The following is a 19,653-nucleotide window of genomic DNA, read 5'->3' as shown; positions in this document are numbered from 1 at the left end:
GCACGCACACACACACACACACACACACACACACACACACACACACACACACACACACACACACACACACAAACATGCACACACACAAACACACACACACAGGCCGACTACTGATTTGTGCCGATTCCTTCATATTATGGGATGTATGACCCCGACCGGTGTGCTTAACGCGTCACGTGGCGTTAAGGGGAGAGAGCGGGGCTAAACCCAGCTTATGGAGATGAGGGTCCCCTCTGACCCAGCCCCTCCCCCACAGCGAGGCTCCTTGACCCCCCACAAGGGGACGTCGGGGGCCCTCCCTTCACTGCCTCACCGCGGGACGGCGGGGAGCGGATAGCGGGTACTCATCGGTTCTCAAAACTGCCCACGCTGCACATCGCAGTGGGAATGGGGCCGTTTCAAACCCGGTCGATGCGAGCCGTGATGGTCCACTTTAGCGTGGACGTGTCCCACGGCGGAGACAGACAGACAGACAGACAGACAGACAGACAGACAGACAGACAGACAGACAGACAGACAGACAGACAGACAGACAGACAGGCACCGGGGAGAGAGAAGGATGATGGATGGCCACACACCCCAGGGCCACGTTCTGCTGGAGTGGACCTCATTTCAGTCTGATGAGGGTCGAGTAGACCCGGTCTGGCCTTGGATAGGCTCATGGGATGGAATGGGAAGGATCGAGAGGAGGATCATTGGTTTGGTCTGGTCAGAAACTGGTTTACATTGATCTGGTCTGATCTGAGTTGGTCTTGTCTGTTCTGGTCTAGTCTGAGCTGGTTTGGTTTGGTCTGGTCTTGATGTAGTCTATTCTAGCCTAGTCTGGACTGGCTTTGGGTCTTGGTCTGGGTCTGGATCTGGGTCTGGGTCTGGGTCTGGGTCTAGTCTCTACCGATCTGCTCTGGACTCGCCTAGTCTGGTCTGTTCTGGGTGAATTCTGTTCTGTCTACTCTGATCTGTTTTGGTCTTCTTTGATCGGTTCTGGTCTGATCTGGAATCGGCTACTCTGGTCTGATCTGGGCAAGGACTGTTCTGTCTACTCTGAACTGTTCTGGTCTGCTCTGGACTTGGCTGCTCTGGTCTGTTCTATCTTCTCTGAACTGTTCTGGTCTGGTCTGGACTCTTCTACTGTGGTCTGTTCTGGTCTGTTCTGGTCTGCTCTGGACTCGTCTACTCCGGTCTGTTCCGGTCGGGGCTGGGGTCAGTCAGGGCGTTCCCAGAGGACTCATCTCCTAATGGACCCGAGGAGCCGCGTGCCAGGAGCGCTGGTCGGAGTCAATGAATGGCCGCCATTAAAACAAAATGTCCGCCTGTAAATCCTGCCCACTCAGCATAAACGAGACGGCGTGGGGGTGATGGTGGTAGTGGTTGGCTGGGGTTCGGAGGATGCATTAGATATGTGTGTTGGCTTGCTTATGATACTTGGCTGAGGGTGGAGGAGGTAAACGTTTCACTGCCTCCTTCAGACGGATCAGGTGACGGATGTTTCGTCACGGACCCTCTTCCAACCCCCCCCCCCCCCCCCCCCCCTTCCCCCTCCACCTCCCCCCCGCAAAAGTATTACCATCCAAAGGTTTTTATGACCATAAATTATAATCGTACATGCATGGCCGGCCACTATGGAGATTGACGACTGCGGAGGGGTTTGATGAACTGCATCCTTGCTTGTCTTTAGAGGACGAGAGTGCGTTACGTTGCAGTCGGACGCTGCTCACTGCGAGCATACTCAGAGATTGATCCGAGGGGCCGTGATGGATGGCGGGAGGCAGGTCGCCGGTGGTTCGGCTCACAGAGGGAGGCCGTCACGGCTGCACGCGGTCTGGCGCTAGCAGAGGAGGAGAGACCAGCCGAGGTCTCTCCGCCCGGAGCACACGGTCGTATCCCGGGCTCTGTTCCTTATTGCGGACACGCTGTGAGTCAGGATGGGGGGACCAGTGAAGCACAGACAGACAGACAGAAGGACAGACACACAGTGTAATGTTTTAACAGACAGACACGCAGGCCGTTTAACAGATGGTTGGATGTAGAGACAGAAGGAGAAGTCATTTTAAAATACAAAGAGATGGAGTGACAGACGGACAGACAGAGAGTGACAGCTGGATGGACATACAGACAGCAGTTTGAGGTACCTCAGCAGTTTGAGGTACAAAGCGACTGGCAGAGATGGTTGCCAGGCACCTTAGCCTACGGATTGATGGTTTGAGATAGCCGTCCAATCCATCAATCTGTAACATAAAGACATAGAGACGTCTCAACTGATGCAGAGCCAGGTAGAGAGATCCATGCTTCGTGTGTGTGCGCGTGTGTGTGTGTGTGTGTGTGTGTGTGTGTTAGTGTTTGTGTGTGTGTTTGTGTGTGTGTGTGTGTGTGTCTGTGTGTGCGTGTGTGTCTGTTTCTGTGTGTGTGTGTGTGTGTGTGTGTGTGTGTGTGTGTGCGTGTGTGTCTGTTTCTGTGTGTGTGTGTTTGTGCGGGTGTGTTTGTCTGTGTGTGTGTGTGTGTGTGTTTGTGTATGTATGTGTGTGTGTCTGTGTGTGTGTGTGTGTCTGTGTGTGTGTATGTTTGTGTGTGTGTGCAACTCTAGGAAGATAGCAGCCATCTCATGTGTATAATCAATGACAGCAACAGGAAACATCACACCTCTACACAAGACAGATACCACTGTCTCCCTGCCTGTCTCCCCCTGTCTGTCTCCCTGCCTGTCTCCCCCTTTGCAGTATGTATAGAGAGAGATGTATAGAGGTAGAGAGAGGGAGAGGGTTAGCTGGAGAGAGAGAGGCAGTAGAGAGAGGTATGGAGTGAGAGAGAGAGGCGCTAGAGAGAGGTATAGATGGAGAGAGAGAGAGAGAGAGGCGATAGAGAGAGGTATGGAGTGAGAGAGAGAGGCAGTAGAGAGAGGTATGGATGAAGAGAGAGAGGCGGTAGAGAGAGGTTTAGATGGAGAGAGAGAGGCGGTAGAGAGAGGTTTAGATGGAGAGAGAGAGGTGGTAGAGAGAGGTATGGAGTGAGAGAGAGAGGCGGTAGCAGGGGCGGATCTACTGGGGTGGCATGGGGTGGCAACTGCCACCCTAAAAAAAGCCTTGCCACCCCAGCTGCCACCCCAGTTGGCAGCGCAAAATTCATTATTTTTTTTTTTTTTTTGCTTTTACAAGACATTTACAAAAGCGAGTTTTAAAAGTCTGACTGCAAGTGAATGCAACCAGGAAATATTGCCCCATCCCGCCTGCCCCCCCCCCCCCCCCCCCTCCCCGAGACTCCCGCCGGCACTGATTTTGAATACAAGGAAGGCGCGAGAGACCTCCAAACGAACGAAGCAAGCGGCGCGGCAGAGAGACTACATTCTTGAGGTAATACTGATCAACCGTCTATCTATAAAGAAATTATAATAATTAGAAAAGAGCAGGGCTGTGTATTACAGAAACATCATAGTTAAAGACTTAAGTTAAGATTGGAATGCCTTAAGGCCGATATATGCTCTGTTTTAGACGTAACGCGTAAGCACGTAAGATACATAACCCCCCCTTGCGCGGTAAAATATCCCCCCTTACGTGCTTAAGTGCGTCGGCCCAAATTCCTGACTATGCGTCTAAAACACTACGGCCCTACGCAGCTCGCAAAGACTGTGATTGGCCAGCTAACCACATCCTTTCAGGAGTCTCACATTTCCGGTTTTACAGCATAATAGCGCCATTTTTAAAAGGCCTGGGCCCGTGACAGAAGCGAATGAAGAATTTTGAAGAAGGAGAAGAAGAAAACACAAGAACGAATTATGATAATTATAAACAGTACCGCGGGAAGTAGGGGTGCTGGGGGTGCTGCCGCACCCCCTGTCTGAGGCCCTGTCTTATCACAGAAAACGATTATTTCTAAAAACTCCGGCCAAAGTGGAGATTTCTGAAAACGCCGGTTATGTGTTGTCGTGTCAACGGGGAGAAACGGGATTTTAGGTTCTGAAGCGTCACATTATGCACCTGGAAATGCTTAACGTCATGTGAGCGCCCGCTGTACCGTATTGGTCTGAATATAAACACAAACCCGACCTATGTTTGGAAAAAAGATTTGAAGACCAGATCTTGTTTTTATAAATAAATAAATTGTATTCATTGAAATAATATACGAAAATTAAAGGCATAGAATAAAACACTGCATTGCCACTAAACAGTAGTGCAAATAGGCCGTACTGATGTGTACACCAAAGACTATTCCTGACACTCCTCTGCCCCGCTGTGTTCGCTCTGGCTGTGGTCGCTCCGAACTGTTTCGGCCCGTGGCAAAGCGGGTCATCGTCGCTGCTGTCCAAGGCATGTTGAGACGCAGCATTTATTTAATGCTCATATGACCTAGTGCTGAAAAAAAGTTATATGAAAAAGTGTGAGGGGAGCGGTGGCGCGCTAAACTTGTTCTGTGAGCAGCTGGATGTGAACCATGGTGTGAACACAACGATCGATTTTCGACTGTGCGCGCATGCACTGGTGCAATTGAGCTGCGCTGCTGTATATCTTTTTTTATCAATGTAGCGAGTTGCGAGTCTAGTCCAGGCTGAGTTTTTTTTCCAGCACCCCCTGCTGAGAATACGTTTCCGCGGCTATGATTATAAATATAAACAAGCCAGCGATTTCCACTTCCACAGATTCGTTCGTTGCTCCCCCTACTGTTCTGGCGGAGAATCCCCTTGCAACACGCGCAATCCTTAAGGAACCTTACGGGAACCGTAAATCAAAACTTGTCTAAAACAAGTCCCTTGTTTTAGACGTGCTTACGTCTCTGCGTCTAAAACGACCCTAAATAGGCCTTTATAGCTGCATAGCAGGCGCGTGCCGTATGGCAGGTGGGGCGGCGAACTCCCTGCAAAAGCATTCTCCCAAAAAAATTGTTCCCCAGTAAATCATTGCTCCAAGTTTATTTTTAATAATGTGATTATTCACATTAACTATCTATAGTTTCTGTAGCTTTCCGACTATTTTTGTTCTGTTGATATCAAATTGATGGTGGCGATTCTAGTTGAGTTTAACGTGTCATGCAATGTGGGGCGGCGGAGCTCAACAACCGCGTCCCTCCGTATGTTTCTCGCATAACCCTGCAGGCTGCAATAAGAATTGCAATCCGCGCTAAAGACGCGCTAACAAACACAAACCCTTCTACACTCAGCTGGTTTTCCTGACCGTTAACTTCATGTGCCTCCTTTTGTATCAACAGTCATTCGATTTGATTATATTAAACTTTATTGTCATTGAACCAAGGTCCAAGGTACTTGGACAACAAAATGCAAGTCATCTTCTGTAAATAATTTACAAATGGCCATCTCTAATCTACTTGGTTGCACACCTGTCTGAACTTTTATAAACCAATATAAGTCATCAATAATTAATAATAAAACAAGCTTCACATCAAGAGCAAAAAAAATAATAAGGTAAACCCAAAAGGTCTTAAATACTTAGAAATTAAAGATATAAAAAAAGAAAGAGAGGGAAATCTTTGATAGCACTTCCCCTGAATCCCCATTTGGCTCTTCCAAGCATGCAGGTAATACACTCTACTTTTGGAGTTATTCTATGTCACCGCACTTTGAGGGTGGCATTGTATGTAAATTATTGGAATCGGTGAATAAAGTGATATTTGCACTCAAGTTGGACTGATGATTGACATCTGATAGGAATATCTCATGGACCAATGCCAACTTATTGTTAACTAAAGTACATATTGCAGCTCTCTTTGCATATATTTTTAGCCCCATACCCCTGCTGGTGTAATAGTGCAGCTGTTTGTTGTAAGGCAGGTGGATTTTGTAATTATTCAGTAATAATTTATTACATTTTGTCTGAAACCTTTTATGTTTAAATGTAAGGCTTTACTCATCCCACAATAAATTAAATATAATGTTATTGAGTCAAAATATCTAAATGTGGGGGCTTTCCAAGTAAATATTGATTAGTATGGCTTTAATTAAATCGGCATACTGTATATACTTCTGCCAGAGGGTGCCACCCCTCAAAATCTCCTGTCCCCCTCTTGCCACCCCATGAATATTTTTCTAGATCCGCCCCTGGGCGGTAGAGAGAGGTATGGAGTCAGAGAGAGAGGCAGTAGAGAGAGGTATGGATGAAGAGAGAGAGGCGGTAGAGAGAGGTTAGATGGAGAGAGAGAGGCGGTAGAGAGAGGTTTAGATGGAGAGAGAGAGGCGGTAGAGAGAGGTATGAGTGAGAGAGAGAGGCAGTAGAGAGAGGTATGGATGAAGAGAGAGAGGTGGTAGAGAGAGGTTTAGATGGAGAGAGAGAGGCGGTAGAGAGAGGTTTAGATGGAGAGAGAGAGGCGGTAGAGAGAGGTATGGATGAAGAGAGAGAGGTGGTAGAGAGAGGTTTAGATGGAGAGAGAGAGGCGGTAGAGAGAGGTATGGATGGAGAGAGAGAGGCGGTAGAGAGAGGTATGGATGAGGAGAGAGAGGTGGTAGAGAGAGGTATGGAGTGAGAGAGAGGTGGTAGAGAGAGGTATGGAGTGAGAGAGAGGTGGTAGAGAGAGGTATGGAGTCAGAGAGAGAGAGGCGGTAGAGAGAGGTTTAGATGGAGAGAGAGAGGTGGTAGAGAGAGGTTTAGATGGAGAGAGAGAGGCGGTAGAGAGAGGTATGGATGGAGAGAGAGAGGCGGGTAGAGAGAGAGGTTTAGATGGAGAGAGAGAGGCGGTTAGAGAGAGGTATGGATGGAGAGAGAGAGGTGGTAGAGAGAGGTATGGATGAAGAGAGAGAGGGGCGGTAGAGAGAGGTATGGAGTCAGAGAGAGAGGCGGTAGAGAGAGGTTTAGATGGAGGAGAGAGAGGCGGGTAGAGAGAGGTATGGATGGAGAGAGAGAGGTGGTAGAGAGGAGGTATAGCCAGAGTGGGAGTGGCCCAGGTCAATATGTACATTCCAGGTGAATGCTGGGACATCAAACCAGGTGTCATGCCATTCCTCCCACTACACCTTGACGCAAGAAGTAGAGTCTTTGTCTGTCTTACTGTCTGACTGTCTTTCTCCCTTCTGTCTGTCTGTCTTCCTGTCTGCCTATCCGTCGGTCTCTCTGTCTATCCAACTATCTGTCTATCTCGGCCTGTCCAACCATCTGTCTTGGCTTCAGTATTGATTTTGAAACATGCAGACAGACAGACTAGAAGGCAGACAGACAAACAGGCAGACCATTGACATATTATGTGGCAGACAGACACGCTGAAGAAATGAGAGGTGGACAGAGAGAAAAAGAGAGGGGGCAGAGAGAGAGAGAGAGAGAGAGAGAGAGAGAGAGGAGAGAGAGAGAGAGAGAGAGAGAGAGAGAGAGAGAGGGGGAGAGAGAGAGAGCGAGAGAGAGAGAAAGAGAGAGAGAGAGAGAAAGAGAGAGAGATAGAGAAAGAGAGAGAGCAAGAGAGAGACAGAGAGGGAGACAGAGAGAGCGGGAGGCAGAGAGAGAGAGAGAGAGAGAGAGAGAGGGGGAGGCAGAGACAGAGAGAGAGATAGAAGGAGAGAGAGAGACATGGCAGGCAATGAGAGAGAGAGTCATAGAGACACTAGGGGTAACAGGACACAGTGTGTGCTGGTGTGGAGCAGATAGATGGACGCTGTTCCCAAGCCGATACCTGATAAACACACTCACACACACTCACAGACACACACACACACAAAAACACTCACATACACACGCCCCACACTCACTCACTCTCTCACACACACACACACACACACACACACACACACACACACACACACACACACACACACACACACACACACACACACACACACACAACACACACACACACACACACACACATCCACCCACACACATTTGCTCACGCACACAGTTCACTGGAGAAGCAAAAGACAACAGCCCCCCCTGATAACACAGGAATTCCTCTTTGTGAGACTTGTGTGTGACTGTGAGCGACAGTGTGTGTGTGTGTGTGTGTGTGTGTGTGTGTGGATGTGTGTGTGTGTGCGTTAGTGTCTGTATGTTTGTATGCATGTACGTATTGGATTGTGGGGATGAAGCAGCCTCACCTGGCCCGAGTCAGACTGACTGGACTCTGGGGCTGGTGAGGCTGCACACCTGTTGCTGCACATTGAGCCATCAGTGAGCATGGCAGGTGAAACCAGCCATCACCACACACACTCAGGGGGTGCCCTCTGAGTTTGAAGTGTCCTTCAAACTCATGTCTGGAGCAGCCCACTCAAACCTAGGTGGAGGGTGGCATGTAGCATTGTCGTTGCTACAGTACGTAAGTATGTATGTATGTATTTTTATATGTATGTTTGTATGTGTATATCTGTATGTTTATATATATATATGGATGGATGGATATGTGACCTCAAATCCAGTTCTGGCGGTTTCCAACACAATGAAACAGAGAGGAGAGAAGGTTAGAGGAGAGAGAGAGGATAAAGGAGAGTAGGAGGTGAGGGAGAGAGAGATGGAGGAGGAGAGAGAGGGGGAGGAGTGGTGAGACAGGAGAAATGTTGTGAGAACATGTGTGATAATCAAACGGCTCCGCTGGACCACAGCTCCTCTTATCGGGGCTAGGAATGTGCCTCGCAGAAGGACAGCGAGACGAGGAACAACCGTGCTCTGTGAATTATTTATAGCGCGCACATCGCGTGCTATCGCTTACGCGGCTGGACCTGAAACTACGGTGAACTGTGATGGGTTTACAGCCCCGGCGTCGATCCAGGATCGTCTGTCGCGCTGCGGGAGGCACACCGCAGAGGGCCTTCACGGCTGGAAACTGTGGTGGATACGGTGTCCAAGAGGAGAACGGTTAAGACGATGTCATGATCCAGTACAGTTAAAGTGATGTCTTACAGGAGAACTGTTAAAAAGCACGTCCAAGGGGAGTAGAGTTGAAATGGTTTCCTACAAGTGTGCAGTTAAATGATGTCCGAGTAGAGTGCAGTTGAAATGGTTTCCCTACAAGCGTGCAGTTAAAATGATATCCTACACGGGTACAGTAAAACAACGTCCAAGTAGATTAGTATAAAGTATTCCTGATTGAGTTGTAGAATAGAGTTAAAATAACAAAAATGTTGAGTCAAAAAGGTGTTCAGTACAGATAAATGGTGGCATAGTATGATATAGTCGTGCTGTACGTTCAGCTCACACTATTCGTTCTTGAGTATATTAAGACGTTTTCAACGTCTAAATATGATATAGAAAGTACAAACTGGAATATTAAATCTGAATGCAAGGTGACCCGACTTGAGGGAAGTTAGCCGAAGTACTTGCAGTTTTTCACGATGTGTTTATTGATTCGCTCGTTACGGCGGGACGTCGCTCCGGAGTGGCGGGCGGGCGGGTCGGCGTGGCAACGCGCCAACTCGCCCATTCTTTCCGAAGTTCTAAAACTCATAAAACACACCCCGGCAGAGAGAAGGAGATCTCTGACCTGAGTGATGCACTGGAACGATGACAGCCACGCCCGCCCCCCCCCCCCCCCCCCTCCTCCACTACCTCCACCCAACCACTCCGCTCAATTAGCCCTCTACCCCCCCCCCCCCCCCCCTCACACAAACCCATCTCCACCCACCCTCCGTCCTCTACCAGCCCAGCCCATCCACCCTCCTCTCCACCACCTCCACCCTTCTAATACACCTCCCCTCCACCCTCTACCCCACCTCTACCGTAACATCCACCCTTCCTCCACCACCTCCACCCTTCTAATCCCCCCCCCCTCCTCCCCACTTCTACCGTACCATCCTCCCTTCCTCCACCACCTCCACCCCTCTAATACCTCCCCTCCACCCTCTACCCCACTTCTACCGTAACATCCACCCTTCCTCCACCACCTCCACCCCTCTAATACCTCCCCTCCACCCTCTACCCCACTTCTACCGTAACATCCACCCTTCCTCCACCACCTCCACCCTTCTCATACCTCCCCTCCACCTCTACCCCACCTCTACCGTAACATCCACCCTTCCTCCACCACCTCCACCCCCTAATCCCCCCCCTCCACCCTCCCCCTCCAGCCCCCCCCTCCTCTACTGTAATTACATCTGCCACATGAGTTGATTGACAAAAGGCCAGTGAGGGGGGGGGGGGGGGGTGGGGGGGGCTTATGGAGATGTCGGAGCTTGTCAAAGCTTGTTGACGCTCAGCGGGCCCTTCGCCGGGAAATATTTGTGGGATAAGCAGACGCCGTCGGGGGGCATGACGGTTCATGTGCTCTGGAAAGTTTACCGAGAGGCGTGCGAGCGGGCGCGCACGTCGACGCGTCGACACCAGAGGAGGAGCGGCTCTCACGGGCTCTGTGCACGCCGACTGGGCCGACCCACGCCGCAGCTGGAGACGCTGTCTGCTTCTGGCAGCCCGGTTGTTTTGGACAGTTGCTGAGGCATTCCCCTTGTAAAACACCCCGCTCAGGATTTGGCATGTTGTCTTCCAATTCTTCAAGGATATAGGGTTCATGTCGTCGTCGTCGTCCCCCCCCCCCCGTCCCTCCACCGAGCGCCTTGACAACGCTCCGTAGACGAGCTGTGACAGAGAGACAAAGGAGCGTTATGACGGCGCTGGAGGTTTATGTTTATGGGATGTCGCGCTCACGCCGATCCAATTTTCCTGATTCAAGACAGTGGAGTTATTCCAAAGAAGAATTGAGAAATGTGGAGAACTAATCAGGCCATTATTTTTTTTAAGTACGTCACTATGTCTAGGCCCCTAGACAATATAACATAAAGCCTCATCATCAGCTTTATTCAACATGCCTCCATTTCCTCCCATGATTCGTATGGGAAAGTAAACGTGTGTGAAGGTGTTTCAACATACATTTACATTTAGGGCATATGCAGTACATTTGTCAGAAGAAGAAGAAACAACAAGATATCGCTGTCGGTACAGTAAGGATGTTCATAGAATCAAGTGCCAAGCACTAAGAATCGCAAGGTTATATAGCATTCGACCTACCTTCCACATGCAGTTCTAATAGTAATTACATCATGAGGCGCTATCCAAACATCCCAAACCACACCGGCCTCAAAGCCTTGAACTGCAAAGTTCGGTCAAACTGCGAACCCTTCAGAGCTCCACATATAGCCCCAGCGGTCCCTCGACGCGAGGGAAGAGGGGATTCCAAAGCAAAACAAACGAGGAGAAGTCACACTTTCCTCGCGGGTCCAGTAAGCGGCTGGGTTCCGCTGTCAGACCGGGGAGCGTGAGCAGGACAGTTCTCCAACTGAAGCCTGTCATTTCACCAGGAATAGACGTATAGTTAAAATTACAGCTTCCGAGGGCTGGAAACGTACGCGCTTGTCTGTTCTTAAAACCGGGAACAGCAACAAGCCGGACAGATGGTAACGTTTAGACATCGACGCAGGGACGGGTTCCTCGCCACGGGTGAATCCTTGGTTGTGGGTCAGGGTTGTGTTGCATGTTGTGCGCTGTGGAACGTGTTTCCCAGCCAGGGAAGGGCCATGTGTGTGTAGTTTGGTATCTCCAGCGGCTGCACTACAGAAGGGTTCATCTGTGTGATCGCTCAATGGGAACCCTACACTACATCTGTCTCCGGTGCCTCGCTATTCTGGGAACGAATCTCATCCCAAACGCTTTCCGTTATAAATACACGCGTGATGCGCCAGGAGGGGCGTTTGTACTACTTGGTATTCGGCGAACACACGTTATAAATCAGAATGTGTCATTTGCACTACTTTAGATTCCACGTCCGCGAGCTATACATCACAATATGTGGTTTATGCCGTTTTATATTCCACAACCGTACAGTGATACATCAGAATGTACGGATTCTAAAACTCCACGATAAGTTAAAACATACATGCGGTGGATGGTGTTATGTTGTGACGCTGTTACATTCCTGAGGACTACAAGTGTTTTCGTTTCCAGGATTATCCTTGTGTTTTGTGTTGTGGTTTCGGTTCGTTTTGGGCGGGGGTCCCCAGTGGTCTGATCCAATTATGGGGTAGGCCTGCCCACACGTGGTCCCATGGGCCTACTGACCCCCTGACCCTGATATTTAGAGGACACCCCGCCACTGAAATAAGACAGTAGCCTATTGGTATTGATACATGGTATACATGGGATGCATATAAATAAATAAATAAATATATATATATATATATATATATATATATATATATATATATATATATATATATACACATATACATATACATATATATAATATAATTAGGCCAAACTGTCAATTAAAAATATTATGTTTTGTCTGTTTTAAAATCACTTTTTTGAATTACTGTTGTTAAATTGTCAACCAACCTCATTTTAATTAAAAGGACAGCGAAACTTTGCACACTGCAGCGCTCAACCCAACCAACCAAAAATGCCAACGCACGCCGCATCCAGAAAACAAAGCACTGCAATTACCATCCGCTCTCTCTTTCCCAGCGACAAAGCACTTTTCCCCGCAGACCAACAGCAGAGGCACCGTCTCTCCGACTGGGGCGTGTGACACTACTCTCGGCACGCATCCCAAACCCGAAGGTCCCCTTCGCCTTGTCGGATCAGCAATTCAGATTGCATGCAAATCGAGACGGCGTCATTGTGAGAGCCGCGCGGGTGAGGAGGGGGGAGACGCAGAGAGAGAGAGTCGCGCAGCGCATTCCTTGAGAGAGAGAAAGAGAGAGAGGGATCCCTTCCCCTTCCTTGTCTCCCAGCCGCCGGCAGCAGCAGCAGCAGATGCAGCGAGTTTGGCTGAAAGAGGAGAGAGATTAGAGTTAGTTTGTCGGGAAGTTTCGGAGGGTATATCTACGGTGTTTGTTCTCCCGAGGTCCCGGGCGGAGCGTTTTTCATTCCACCAACTTTTTCCGGTCGGTAACTCTGCGCCTCTCACGCCGAGATGGAAGCAGGGCAGCGGGGACACTTGTGCGTGTGGCGGGGGTGGTGGTGGACGGCCACGCTTCTACTGGCGCTTTTCTGTCAGAGGTGCGATGGAAGTTGCCCAGAACAAGATCTGGAAAAGAGAGAAGAGGAGGCTAAGATCGTGCTGACCGGCACCGTGGAGGAGATCATGAACATGGACCCGGTGCACAACACATACTCCTGCAAGGTAGGTCCCAGACCCGGGCAATGGAACTGGGTGAACTCAGATGCATCGGAATCTGCAAAACCCCCTATGTATTTTAATTTAAGATAAACGCCACTTGTTGTTGTGTGTGTGTGTTTTATCCGATTAATGATCGATTAAATATGTTTTTCTGGGAAATACTCGATGGTCTCCCGTGATACTTCAGATCACGGGAGACCATCTCACATTCTTCCGTCATTCGGAGATAACGCGCCGGCAACTTGTCTCCAACTTGTTCCCAGGAACGCATGCATTTGTACCCGGTCGGCAGTGGTTCTTCAAAGCACCCGTTTCATCCATAGAGCGGATGCGGGGACTTTTCTTTCCTCCTGTAGTCACCAATTATAAAGCTACAAGGGCTGGCTGCCAGAGTATGTAATCATCACAAGCATGTTATGGCAACAGACTCTATCCATCCACCAATCCATCGAGCCGCCTTGCGTGGTGTCAGGCCGGCTGTAGAGACGAGCAGCCCGGCTTTAGAACTCAGGCAGATAAGACCAAGCCGTGATCTGTTCTTACCATATTATTTGCTCTATTAGGATTTCCGCTGTTCTCGTTTCCTCTGCCTGGACGTGTTCCTTGATGTTTAGATGTTTATTCATGCTCAGACCGCAACTATGGCATTGTTTAAGTTGTGGTAGGCCTAAACTGTTTTTTTGTCAACACAAATAAGCATTATATTGCTGCTATAAACCTTTGTTTCAGAGGCTCCTCAGTCACTGAGGCAGTGTCTGTAGTTTACACAGACAGACCGCCGTATTTGCAACAGCAAAGCTTCATTTTCATGCATGGAAATTCAGTGCAATGAGGCCTCCTGATTCCAGGCGGTTGACATTTCAAGGAATATAAAACGTCACAAAAACGTGTAGACAACAATAGTATTATCCAGTAGTATCCATAGACACATGTCTTAAAGCATTATCCGAGTACCACTCCGTCGAACACAAAGCAAGTATGTCAGCCCTGGGAAGGGAGGACACCCGATCTGACCGCCTCGTCTCCCTGGGTCGCAGGTGAGGGTGTGGCGCTACCTCAAAGGGAAGACCGTCGTCAACGGCGACATCCTGCTGGACGGCGGCAACAAGGTGATGATCGGCGGCTTCGGGGACCCCGGCATCTGCGACAACCAGGTCGCCACGGGCGACACGCGCATCTTCTTCCTGAACCTGGCGGGGTTGCTGCCCTGGCCGGTGCACCGCAACGAGCTGCTGCTGAACTCCAGCCTGATGAGGATTACCCTGAGGAACCTGGAGGACGTGGAGCACTGCGTGGAAGGTAGGCGCACCTCAGGGGCCCGGCGGGGGGGGGGGGGGGGTCCCCTGGGTCTCCCAGTCTGGAGGAACCCCCCCCAACACACGCACACGGGCTGCATTTTGGCTCAGGAGGTAGAGCGGGTCGGCTCGTAACCGGAGGGTCGCCGGTTCGAGCCCCGGCTCCTCCTAGCGGAGCGCCGAGGTGTTCGACGCCTCACCCTGACTGCTCCCGACGAGCTGGCTGTCGCCTTGCGTGGTCGACACCGCCGTCGGTGTGTGAGCGTGTGTGTTTGAATGGGCGAATGTTTCGCAGTATTGTCAAGCACTACGAGTGGCACTGGCCACGGGTTAGAAAAGTGCTAAATAAATGCAGTCCATTAACTATTTACACGCAACCCAAAAAACACAAGGGGAGGGTCATGGAATTGGGCCGCCCGTGATTTCTGTTGGCAGACATGTGGGGCGAAACAAACCTATTTTAGGGGGTTGGGTCTTTTGGGGTCTGAGCTGTGTGTGTGTGTGTGTGTGTGTGTGTGTGTGTGTGGGGTGTTCTTTCTGTACTTTCTACTGTACTTTCAACCAGGGCGGGGGTTTGGGTGAATAGCTCTAGCCTTGACACTAATCCCCCTAATCCCACAAGTCCATTCCGAGACAGTTACTGGAAAAGATAAGTGTCGCCCATCCGTGGCAGGGGAAAGCAAACAGTGCCGGAACAACGGCGCCCCGCGCGTGCTGCTCCCGCTAGCTGCTCCCGCTAGCTGCTCCCGCTAGCTGCTCACGCTAGCTCCCAGGTGGGTTCCGGGGGCCGTCCCGTACGTGTCCGTGCACCACGCTCCCAGGGACTCTAAGGCGAAGGCGCATTAGGCTAAGTGGCAGGAATCTCTTTCTCAGCGCCTGGTGAAATAACGTAGCCCGGGGCGGGCGGGCGGGCGGGCGGGCGGGCCACGGAGCGCAGGGTTTCCCAGCATTCCGTGAACCTCAGACACCTGAGTCATTTCCGGGTGAGCCTCGCTGGCCTTCCTCCACCCAGGTGAGGCCCCGGGGGGGAGGGGGGGGGTGGGGTGTACACCAGTGGACGGTGGTTGAAACCGAAAGAGAGAAGCCCGTGACCTTTGCGCTCGGTGCTTCTACGTCAGACGGTGCGCTCCAGACGGCCTGTGACGGTTCGCTTGGCGGTTAACAGGGGGGCAAAGTGCAAGATTATTCATTTCCTGTTAGCGTTGCGTTTGTGTGTGGGGCTGTGATTGTGTCGTCCCAGCCGCACGGCGAGGCGGGCTGTCGTGCTGGAGCGATAGTTTGGACGCTGGGCGATCGGACTTGTCTGTGCCTGAGCGCCCATCATCCTCAAAATAGTTTCAGCAGATAGAAATCTAGAAGAGTCATCCATCTCAGCCGCAGTGCATTTTCCTTTCTCCTACCCCTCGAGTGTTTCTTCTGAATCAGAACTTATTGGTGGTTAGGCATAAGGAGAGCCGTGCTAAAGTGTGACTAATCAATCTCAATGAGACGTCATGATGATGCGATGGTATCCGCACGCAATTCCTGCCGGGGTTTTGCAGTGCTCCCTGCCTGTCTACCTGCCGGCATCGTTGAGTAAGACGCCCCTTGGCTCCTGAATGTATCTGTGTTCACTCTCAGGCGCTCTGGATAGAAACATCTGCCATACGGCGCCGGTAACACAAATATATAAAGAGGACTGGGCCCCTGGCCACGGCAGGTGGAACGCCTCTGTGGCTCAGCACCTTGTTGGAGTTCTGCTGTGCCCGTCCGGAGGGGACATTTGATTTATTGGGTCTATTTATTTAGTCACGTTAGTGAAGGGGAGGGTTGATTGTTCAGCAGCGGTGTGCCGAGCCATCAGAGTGTCCACGCCTTCAGAGGGGAAGTGAACCACCTGGGAAGGAAGGTTTATGACAACGGTGAGGGAACCCCGCCCAGAACGGCTGTTTTGGGGGGTTGCAACCCGACACAGAACAGCCCTGTTATGGGGGGCTCAACCCCAAACGGACAGTCGTGTTTTTTGGGGGTTTCGAACCCGTGACTGGTCCGTCTGCAGGCGCCCCAACCGGCGCGCAAACCTTAGTTGGCTCATGCACCTCCTAGATGAGGCGGGCTTGTTTGTAGTGTTTAGGAGACTTTGGCAGACACACGTAAAGCTGTTTGTCTCCGCCGCCGCTGTCCACACACTGTGCTGCAGACCCTTTCTTCACAAACCCTTTTGAGTTCTTTCCTTTTTTCTTTAAATTCCTGTCCTGGAGAGGGTGGATTGTTGGCACCGGTGACTAGAAACGGTCCTTTCTGTCTCCTAAAGGATGCCGGGGGGGTTTAATTCACATGGCTGGATGGCAGGAACTGGCCGATGCTGTTTATTCAAATGTATAAGGCCTACCAAGCGGTCGTGTGGAAGAGAACACGGAGACGGAAACGCCACTGCTTTCTCCTGGTGATAGAAAACCCGAGGAGCCCAATGAAGCCGTATCAGAAACAATATCCACCGCGGGCCATTAAATATAGACCATATATATATTTAGCCGCACGGTAACAATGCAGAATCATTTCTGGAATATGTGGAAACCCTCCTGGCCGGCGCGATGTGTACTCTGGGTCCGTGCTGCAGTACTTAGCTAATAAAGACTGCATTAGCCGGACGCTTTTGCAATTATGCACTGACCCATGAACACTGGCCTACAGCTTGTAGGGAGTTTAAGCTTGAGATGGAGCCGGTGTGAATGTGGGCTTAGGCTGTTTTTGTTCCCTCCGACGTGTTTGGGGGAGTGACGGGGGACGGGGGGGCGGGTGGGGACGGGGTCCTGCCCGCGTTCCTTTGGCAGGCCGCGGCCCTGCGCGGAGAGAGAATGCAGAACCTGGGGCTGCCTCCGACTAGGGTGGTGTTTGTTAGTGAAGAGACTTGTGCTGCGTGGTCCCATGCCCCCCCCCCCCCCCCCCACCCCCCACCCCCCCCCCCCCGCTCACGTACACAGCCCCCCCCCCCCCCGCCCCCCCCGCCCCCCCCCCGTCCCGCAGCCGCCCGCCGCCGGGACGGGAGCGGGGACCAGACTGCACTCTGGGATGTCAGCGGGACAAGACGGGACGTGTCCCGGTGGCGGTCTCTGCGCCCTGCTCTGACGGCCGTGATAGGTGGGGTGGACTCAGGAATGCCTGGCAGTGTGCAAGGTGGGGAGACGCATTGTCGACAGAGGAAGGAGAAGAAGAAAGGCTTTGTGTGAGGCTGGGAGACCTCTCTCTCTGTACCTCTCTCTCTCTTTACCCCTCTCTCTCTCTCTCTCTCTCTTCGCTCCCTCTCTCTCTATGCCTCTCTCTCTCTTTACCCCTCTCTCTCTCTCTCTCTTCGCTCCCTCTCTCTCTGTACCTCTCTCTCTCTGTCCCTGTCTCTGTCTGTCTGTCTCTCTCTCTGTCTCTCTCTCTCCCTCTGTTTATCTGTCTGTCTGTCTGTCTGTCTGTCTGTCTGTCTGTCTGTCTGTCTGTCTGTCTGTCTGTCTGTCTGTCTGTCTGTCTGTCTGTCTGTCTCACTCTCTCATACTCGCATACTTTGAGTAAGAGAGTCTTCCACCCTTTATCTTGAGTGTTGGGTATGACGTGTAAAGACACACACACACCAACACACACACACACGCACACACACACCCCTGGGGGTGGAGGCCGAGGAGGGGAGGGCAGGAGGGCGATAGGACGGATGATGGAGGAAGAGGAGAGGAAGACAGAGGAGGAGGAGAGGAAAGAAGGGGTGGGTGCCACACAAAGAGAGAAGGAGGAGAGCCTCAGAGGAATGCTTTGTGGAGGCTCTGTGTGGACGCCGGCGGGCCAGGAGGATGTTGTGTTTGTCACGGCGTGCTCCCAGAGTGCCACGGAGGCCTGGGGCCGCGGAGACTCCCGGTGTCCCCTTACCGGCCCGGTGACACGCCGGGCTCCGCGCGCTGGACGAGGTCACCTTAGGGGTAACCAGCAGGTTGGGTAACCAGGTAGGTTACCCAACCTGGTTACCCACCCCACCTGGTTAGGTTACCCACCCCACCTGGTTAGGTTACCCACCCCACCTGGTTAGGTTACCCACCCCACCTGGTTAGGTTACCCACCCTACCTGGTTAGGTTATCCACCCTACCTGGTTACCCACCCTACCTGGTTAGGTTACCCACCCTACCTGGTTACCCACCCTACCTGGTAAGGTTACCCACCCTACCTTGTTAGGTTACCCACCCTACCTGGTTAGGTTACCCACCCTACCTGGTTACCCACCCTACCTGGTAAGGTTACCCACCCTACCTGGTTAGGTTACCCACCCTACCTGGTTATCCACCCTACCTGGTAAGGTTACCCACCCTACCTGGTTACCCACCCTACCTGGTTACCCACCCTACCTGGTTAGGTTACCCACCCTACCTGGTTAGGTTACCCACCCTACCTGGTTAGGTTACCCACCCTACCTGGTTACCCACCCTACCTGGTTAGGTTACCCACCCCACCTGGTTAGGTTACCCACCCTACCTGGTAGGGATGGGCGTGAGGAATCGATTACTCGAGTACTACTCGTTACAAATGAACTCGGTTGGTGGACAGGCAAACTCGAGTTTGCATATACACACACAAACAAAGTTTTCTGAAGCAAATGTATCAATTTTCTGTCGGCCGCCACTAACGCATGACGTGGGCACAAAGAAAATTAAATGCATCCATTTCCATGGCGCGTTCCGTGGCGTGTGCAGGCACGCCAGAATTCAAAAAGTTAAGAGATGGCGGTTAAAGCAAACCGCAGCGAAGAATTGAAATACTTTAAAGAAATAGGAGATCATAAGGTGAAATGTAAAATATGCCAAGCGAAATCGAGCTACCAGAAAGTACTATGCGGCAACATATGCTCCTGAAACACAACGGTGAGTTCGGGAAAGCAGACCCGCAGCAACGGTGAAAGTGAAAGTGTGTCGGCTATATTTTCACCGCCGCAAGACGCAGCTGTAATCCCGGGCGTGTAGAGAAGATCACAACGCTGAGTATTTCCATAGTCCATTTGCTGCCGTTTTATTTGCAGCTTTAAGCATTTATTTGCAATGGTTAGGCTACTTGTTTCGTTTTTTTTAAACTGTTACAGGCCTTGGTTCGACGTGATTTAAATTGTGAGACGCATATTTATTTTTGTAAGGGAAATGTGTTTTGAACGTTTGCAAAAATAAATAATGAATACTCTGATAACTCTGTTATGATGGAGAATAAGCATTAGGCCTACATGTTTGGTTGGTAATATTGCCGTTCATCATCAGGCCTATTCCTGCTGCAGATGCGTTGCATTCTAAAAATAGATTTGATTTAACGAGTACTCGATTGATCCTCGAGGAATTC

The 19,653-nt window shown here is 51.0% G+C and overlaps 2 protein-coding genes across 3 annotated transcripts in view; both read left to right on the top strand.

The window, feature by feature from the left end:
• LOC132459247 (tumor necrosis factor receptor superfamily member 3-like) overlaps positions 1-19,653 on the top strand; it is a 276,712-nt gene that overhangs the window by 146,918 nt on the left and 110,141 nt on the right. The window lies entirely within an intron of this gene.
• Positions 12,457-14,468, top strand: LOC132464406 (agrin-like). The gene is made up of 2 exons (XM_060060766.1): positions 12,457-13,026; positions 14,061-14,468. The coding sequence occupies exons 1-2, from the start codon at positions 12,817-12,819 to the stop codon at positions 14,451-14,453; spliced, it is 603 nt and encodes a 200-aa protein (XP_059916749.1). The 5' UTR covers positions 12,457-12,816; the 3' UTR covers positions 14,454-14,468.

This window comes from Gadus macrocephalus, chromosome 1 (assembly GCF_031168955.1).
Source record: "Gadus macrocephalus chromosome 1, ASM3116895v1".
Classification (NCBI taxonomy): Eukaryota; Metazoa; Chordata; class Actinopteri; order Gadiformes; family Gadidae; genus Gadus; species Gadus macrocephalus.
The sequence above is the reverse complement of the archived record's forward strand: the minus strand, read 5'-3'. Positions and strand labels throughout refer to the sequence as shown.